The sequence below is a fragment of the Numida meleagris genome, chromosome 10 (assembly GCF_002078875.1).
Source record: "Numida meleagris isolate 19003 breed g44 Domestic line chromosome 10, NumMel1.0, whole genome shotgun sequence".
NCBI lineage: Eukaryota > Metazoa > Chordata > Aves > Galliformes > Numididae > Numida > Numida meleagris.
Window position 1 is genome coordinate 18,877,081 of NC_034418.1, and position 7,935 is coordinate 18,885,015.

The 7,935-nt window shown below is 48.2% G+C and overlaps 1 protein-coding gene across 1 annotated transcript; it reads right to left on the reverse strand.

Annotated features, from left to right (window-relative positions):
* Positions 283–5,632, reverse strand: PSMD7 (proteasome 26S subunit, non-ATPase 7). Its single transcript, XM_021408194.1, has 7 exons — positions 5,451–5,632; positions 4,660–4,751; positions 3,205–3,297; positions 2,245–2,342; positions 1,914–1,994; positions 1,450–1,541; positions 283–743 (listed from the first exon to the last, which is right to left on the reverse strand). Exons 1-7 carry the CDS (start codon positions 5,522–5,524, stop codon positions 305–307), a joined length of 969 nt encoding a protein of 322 aa, XP_021263869.1. The 5' UTR covers positions 5,525–5,632; the 3' UTR covers positions 283–304.

The following is a 7,935-nucleotide window of genomic DNA, read 5'->3' on the forward strand; positions in this document are numbered from 1 at the left end:
CTCAGGGTGCATTGCTGTTTCCTGGCCCCAGGCCCTGATACAGCTCAGCCCACGCTGGATGTATCCCATATTCTACCAGCAACAGCCAGAGCACAGCACCCAACTGCAGCAACACTCTGTTTGGGGCAGCACCTGCCCCTTTGAGTCCATCCATACAGCCGTGTTCTAACGAATGCAACAGAGTATCACAGCAGCAAAACGCTGTGCTGAGCAGAGCACTGATCATTACAAAGGAAAAGAACGCAACAGCAAAGTGACTTAGTTTACAAGATTTTTTAATTTACAAATAAAAAAACTACACATTTTACTTTTTCTCTTTTTTCTCCTCTTTCTTGACATCACTCTTCTCCTTGTCTTTCTCCTTCTCATCTTTCCTCTCCTTTTTACTCTCTTCTTTTTCCTGTCCTTCTTTCTTCTCTGCATCCCTGTTGGCAATCTTGTTGTTGATAAGGTTGTGCAGGGCAACCACCGAGCGGATAAGAGAAGCCAGGTAAACTACCACCATCTGGTCATTGGTCTTCAGGTAAAAGGCCTTGACGAATTCTTGCAGATTGACGTCCGGTAGCAGGTTGAAGACATCCTGAAGGTGGTAAATGATCTGGTGATTGATGGGTAGCTTGCCCATGGCTACTTTCTCGAGGTAGCTCCTGATGTCCAGAAGCTTGGAGTTCAGTCCCTTCAAGCCATGGACCTGATTTGTGATCCGCTGGGACAGAGTGCCCACCGTGGTATCCTTGATGTCTCTGAAACATGCATAACAAAGATTCGACATTAGAATGTTTGCTGTATATTCATCATCAAGCTGTGCATATTCACTAAGAGGTCCTTCCTGTTTAAAAAGAACAGCAATTGCAAGAACAGATGAAGCACAACTAAACAGAACACTTCAAGTCAAAGAATGAGATCAAACTGATTTACATTAGAAAGCGCATCTAAAATAGGTCATTGCTGTATGCTTTTGTGCAGAAATGCTGTCTTTGGAATAGTAGTAATAACGCCAGTTAGAGGGATAGAAAGAAAGAAGCCCACAGGATTTCCAGCAGGTGAAAAGGCTGTGCAGTCTGTATGAGGTGACTGCTCTTTTCCTGGCTGGCAAGCTTTGCCAGTTCGTCAGCTGCAGCTCCAGCAGCCATGCTCCCACTCAGCCCTGCTCTGTGAGGTTTGTAGGGGCTGAGATGGTTCCAAACCACGATATTCCAAAGCTTTGAAATGATGACAATGTAGCTGTCATCATTTGATGGAGTTTCAGTGGGCAGTTACACTTGTCACTAGCAATGACTGAACACGCCAAGCAAGACATGCTAAGTGAACACACTTGTTTAGAACGTAAGCAGCATGTTTCACAAGCTCTGCATTTCCTCCAGGAAGCTGGCACTGGGAGATGCCAGATGGACCACGTTCTCTGCTGTGCAAGTCTCACAAGAAAGCTCTCATCTTAAAGGTGTTTACCGTAACAAGTGTTCAACACCAACTTCCTCTGCCTCCTCAGCTCCGATCTCACTAGTCACATGCTCGAACGTCTTGGAGGTTGGAGTGCCATCCTTTGAGGTGCACAAACACAAGGAGACGGGGTTAGGCTGAGCACACGGCTGACTGCCGGTACAAAGAGACGGGCTGGCCAGTACAGACGGCTCACCCGCAAACAGGGGCAATGTGAACAGTGCCGAAGCGTAAGATGAACTGAGTCTCGTTTTGCATGACAGAATCAGGAAAAGGCAATGGGACAAATTAGGGCAAAAAGTATCAGGGGACTGAAGTACACAGGCCCTCACCAGTGAATGCAACATCACCTATGCAGAGGGCATATGAGTGCCATGGGCTGAGTATCCTTTTGAAAATACAGGCATTCTAACACTCATCTTTCAGTGGAAACCCTTTTCCTAGGAAGGCACAGAAAAACCATAAGTGCTCACATCGTGAACTTCTTCAACTGAAATATAAGCTTCTGTGGGCAGTCCCAGGTCCTTTGGTTTCACATCAATAATCACCAACACCTATGGAAAAAAACCCAAAACATTACAGAAAACCAGGTTTTTTTCAAGGACTGGAACAAAATACCTTCACGCTATAGGCTATACAGAGGTGTGAACTCCAATCATTGAAATAAGACATCTACAGCTGTTTAAAATACTGTGCGGTGAGATTTTTAACAAGTTGTATCAACAATTACAAAGGTAGGGGCCAAGGATTCCCAGGTCTTCCATTTAGGGAGAGAAAAACAAACAAACAGAGCGCAGTACTTACCGAGTTTGGACAGTATCTTTTCATCAGTTCATTGATAGCAATGTCATTCTTGTGCAGTTTAGGGCCTGTGTGGTACCAACCAACTATTCTTTCTCTAGCTGAGCAAAACCAGAAAGGATTCTAAATCAGAACTGTATAACAAGACAATGACAAAAGTATTTGGGCGGAGACTGAATTAGCAAATGAGCAATCTGACGCATGCAGAAGATGAATGTAAGGCAGGGGAAAATGAATCAGGGGAGGCAAGACAATGACGTGGCTTGTGATGAAGACATCTTACTTTACAGACAGAACTGTACTCCAGGGTTCTTAATTAAACTAGACTATTTCATATAATGCAGTGTTTCATATAATACAGCGATCTGTCAACTTGCAACTCTAACATCTAAGGATACAAAAATTCTAGGAACAGGAACTGTTTCACAAATGTCACAAACGTTTCAAGTTGTTCCCAGGGCTAAAAAAATTAATGGGAATTGAAGTTATGACTGAACATTCAGCTCTAATGTCTTAAATGAAGTAGTGAAGAGTAATAGAATTATTACTGAAAACATGAGTTTGTAATACTTGTAAATATTACAAAAAACCAAAACGTTCTTTTGTTCATAAAAAAGCAATTTCAGGGCAAATCTGTATAGAAGTTATAGAAGAGAAACATTTCTAATTCTTTAGAAATAATGGCATTTTTGAAATCTAACTGATTCTGAAGGTACGGAGCTGTCAGGAGACTTAGGAAAATTAATTAGGTATGAATGAACGCGTGAAGAACACAAACTACTTGCACAAATTAATCCATGGAAAACCATTAGCAAAAGTGAAGCCACGTGAGGAATTAGTGTGGAGAGGCTTCTTACCTGGGCACATAATTTCCTACTTAGCTATGAATGCACTTTTTCATGTGGACAAAGTTTTAAAAGTTTCTAGGAGCGTATCCATGTCTGCAAGGCAACCTAAACTTACCGTTGACCTTCTTAAACATTCCATACATGTTCTCCAGATAGTCGTGGTCTAGAAACCACACAGTATCATCCTTGTCGTCCTCATCAAAAGGTACTGGAAAAAAAAATGTCAATATTTAAGGAATCAATTTCCTGACTGAAAATATTGATAGAAACACCATGTTTTAGGACAGCTCTGGCTGCTAAAGGCAATTGGATCTTAATCAGTTTCAACTGCTCTGCAATGTTACACTGCACAGGTGAAACTACACTGCAATTCTTTTTCCTAATTGCCAACAGTTTTAAAATTGAGGAATAAAATGCACAGCATTCTGAAAGTTATCCTTGGTGGCCAACATCAAAGCGTCAGAGGGAAATTCTCCCTTGTACAACAGTAACTGCATGGTACGCATACACATTTAATATGATAAACAGGATCCCAGCAGACTTCGCAGCTTGTTGATCAACAAAGAGCAAAAGTAGTTTTCACTGCAGGATGCATTTCATCAACGCTTTTACAGACTACTAGAACACCAAGAGGCACTTTACAGAAGGACTATTTACCCTTGAGTAAAGGACGAGTTGCTTCATCGGTTAGCATGTATACAGGGACACACTGCTGGTTTTGAGAACAGACTGTTCTCAGCATTTTAATTTACAGGAATATTAAAGCTTCAAAGTTGAAAGGCTGTCAGCAGTACAAAGAAAACCCCAAACCTCTTTTCAACTCAAAGGGAAAAAGATCCTCCAAAATTGGGAAAGAAAAACAGAAAAAAAGTCCTCACGTGGGAGAACTCCTTACAACTGTGAAACTCCATAAATAAATGGAGATATTTCTGCTTTGTCACAGAGCAGTCCCACTGGGGAGGAAATGATGTAAGTAACACAGACGGGTTAGTGAGAGCCATGCATTCAAAAATTACTCCTGATATCACATGGAAGTATGTAAGAGGAAATGGTTTCAACACCATTAACAACACGCTTAAAGGAGGAAGGAGTGCTTTAACTGGACAAAATCTGAGGAAAAGCAAAGCTGAAATACACGTTATATCTTTCCATAAGCGGTAACAGCCACATGAGCACTGAGCTGTTCCACAAGCTGAGACACGGAGCGCTCAGCAGAGGTCAGCACGTCCAACGCAGCAAAACATTCAGCGGCACTTCAAAAAAAAGTTTACACCTGCTGCCGGAACATGGCACACTGCACAGTGCTGCAGGCAGGCTGCAGGACGAGACAGGCTCCAATGGGGCATTTCTGACAGCGGGCAGCTAGCACTTAAGTTTCACAGAATCACAGGGGTTGGAAGGGACCTCTGGAGATCGCCCAGTCCAACCTCTCCTAAAACAGAAGTTCCCCAGATTTTGATACAGGCTGGTCTGCACAAGAGGACCTGCAACCTGGCAGGGCGGCTTAGTGATTAAACATGCAGTGCAGCCACTAAATCGTGTTTTAATGGGGATCGGCCACCCAACTCACCTGCAAAGCTGTTGGACACATCCAGGATCTTCTTCTGCCAGGAGCCCAGCAGCACGCCCACCACGCGCTTCTGGTTCCCAACCTTTCCTATTCTGAAGGGAAAAGGCCGTCAGCGCCCGCGCCAGAGCCCCGGCTGCAGCTATCCAGGGAGCGGCGGCTCCTTCTGCAACGGGCACGTCAAGCACCACATGCAGTGGCAGAACAGAAGGGGCGCTGTGATTTTTGGTTACTGATTATTGCTTTACTCTTACAAAAGGTGACTGAGCGCCCTCAGGACCAAAGCCCGGCATGCAGTAACGCTCGGCGCGTGACACGGAGCTGAGGAAGGCACAGCGGCACAAAATGGGGATCAGCGCAGCGTCCCCTCCGCGCGCAGCGTGGGGTGTGGAGCGGGCGAGCTGCGCGCTGCCCCGTGCCCGCACGAGAGGCGGCACAACAGCAGAGGTGTCGGTGACACGGCGCTGCCTCGCGAGATGCCGTATTTCCGCACTAACGCCGCCGGTCAGAGGGTCCCACTCCGTAGCTGAGGCACAAACTGCAGCGGGTTCGAGGCCCTCCCCCCGCGCCGTGAGGGGCCCATCCGCGGCCCGGTGCCGTCCGAGCACCCATTTTCCTCCTCCCGAGGACGAACCCCCCCCCCGCGCGCTCCGGGCCGCGCTCCCTCCGCCTCAGGGCTTCGGCCCCGAGCACACGCCAGGCCCCGGCCCCACCGCAGCCCCGGGTCCCTCTCAGCGCGGCGCGGCCCGGGCCCGTGACTCAGCGCCGCGGCCCCACCGCCGGCCGGGCCCCACCTGTTGAAGTGATCGACGACGCTGAGCAGCACCAGCGGGTGCACCACCACGCGGTCCACCGCCAGCTCCGGCATGGCGCCCCCCGCCCGGCCCGCTCCGGCCCCGCTCCGCCGTCAGCCCGCTCCCAGCCTGCCGCAGGCTGCTCCCCGCCGCCAGGCCCCACTCCCAGCCTGCCCCGCGGCGGGGCGGGGCCAAGCCGCCATCTTGAAAAGGTCGGCGGGAGGCGGGCCCGCTCTGTGAGGGCGCCGCCATCTTGAAAAGGTCGGCGGGAGGCGGGCCCGCTCTGTGAGGGCGCCGCCATCTTGGGGAGGTGCGGCGTGGTGCAGCTGGCGGTGCGGCGCCATCTTGGGGAAGTGGCGTTACTCAGCGTGAGGTAAGGGGCGGGCCTGGAGGGGAGGGAGGTAGGCGGAGCGGGCGGGCTTCGGCTTGGGGGGGTTTTGAGGGGGTCTCTGCTGGAGGTGGGGTGGCCCTAGGGCCGTTTCTTGGTGGCGGGGTCGGGGAGCGGTATGGCCGCATGGAGCTGTGGCGGCACCTCCTGCGTTGCACCGCGCCCCCCAGGCCCGTCCGGCTCCGAGGCCGCTCGTGAGGAAACTAAGCGATATGGGCTCAGCTCCCGCGTTCTCCCCGAGTAGTCGGTTTTTATTAGAAGGCAATCTCATCGGCCAAGTGTGAGCTGCCCGCGGTAGGCCCGCACCGGCCGTTCCCCGCTGCTGGAGAGGAGTTGTTCCCAGTCCCCAGCCCGACCCTGCCTGGCGCGCCGTGAGGCCGTGCCCCCGTCCCATCGCCGTTCGTGCGGGCAGAGGCCGCCCCCCGCCCGGCACGGCCTGCTGCCAGGTCTGCCCCGAGCCTCCTCCGGACTTGTGTTGTACTCTTAGAAAAGCACTATATGATAGCCTTTATTTCTACGCTTTTCCCACGTGTTTGTTTTTGGCGTATTTCTCTGCCCACGTGGCAGCTTTCTGGGCGAAGCCCGCAGTTTTGCGGTGCTCTTCAGCATCTCACAGCGCTTCGCCGCTTCTGCCGACGCCCGCTCTTCTCCGCGAGCTGCAGCGGAAGCAGAGCCCTCTCGCGGCGCTGCTCGGGCGTTACACTCCCCGGTGTTGACTTTGTGATGCTCTTTAGAAAGAATCCCAGCAGAGCTGCTGGAGGTTTCTTCCAGCAGAGGGAGACCTCTGACCGTGAAATTCTAACGCAGCCGGCGTTCCTGTAGCTTGTTTTATCAATATACATATAAAACTCAATGTTCAAATTAACTAGTTCAATAAGTAATTTAGCTCATTGATTTTTGGGCATATCCTAAGTGCCATTACAAGCTACGGATATTTTAAATGCCATTACCTAATAAAAGGTGCTTAAAACATTCCTTCTATTGATTTTATTACTGCTTTATTTTGCTGTCTTGGTTTAAAATCATTTTAACCACTCTGTAATCAAGAAGAAATATATCGTTGGTGAAATACAGTCAATTTCCTAAAAACCTTTGACATCGTTAAATAAGGAATTAGTTGTTAAATCATGTCAGGCAATAACCAAGGGACAGAAAAGATATAAAATTTGGAGCGGTGGGCCAGCGTACCGGCAAGCTGTTCTGACCTTTGGCATTCAGACTGTATGTGACAATCACGCTTCAATTCTGTTCTTGAATCTTACATCAGTCAGAAGAGATTTAAAATCTCAGCATGCCAGGAAGGTTGTTGAAGGATACCAGAGTACGATCCAGAGACAATTAAGGGGCGTTTTAATGACCTGCTGTGACTTTTTGTTGAAATTACTCTCTAACTTAGTGCATTTGAAGTTTCATTTGCCAGATTGTATTGCTGGTAGTTTAGTGTATTGATGTTATACACAAAAGGAGTAAATTGAGTCTGCTCATAGGGATTTCAGTTACTTCCCTTCCCAGCTCTTTTGACTTGAGAAGATTATCAGTATTATTGAGCTAATCAGCTGGTAGATGGAGACTGGGAATACAGGCAATATGTTGCTTAACCAAAGAATTGAAAAGTAAGTAATGAATGCTGGTGCTCAATAAAAAACAGCTAATGAGTTGATTGCATTGATGCTTGATGTAATTTGACTGTAGAGTGGCAAACATCAATACTTATTTATGATTTGACTCGTGATTGCTGATCTGAAATTCAAAGTTTGGAGAGGTTCTGCTGTAAGCGAGCGCCTGGGGGCTGACCCGACGAGGGGAGGCCCCTGGAGTGGAGTGAGTGATCGCGCCATCCATTGTTGGGCTTTTTTCTTCTTTTCAAATATAACTTTTCAGAAGTTTAAGAAAAAATAAATAGTCAAAAAATAGTTCAAAAGTAAAATTGATTATTAGAAATGCTAAAGCAACCTCTGGTCTTCCTGTAATAAAGACCTTAATTACCTCAAGGGAAATGTCAACGGCAGAGAAACCTTGTGCTGTTGGTAGAGGTGGAGGTGGACCTATGCTGTGTTTCAGTGGCTGTCCCACCATCGCTTATGTTAGTTACTATCA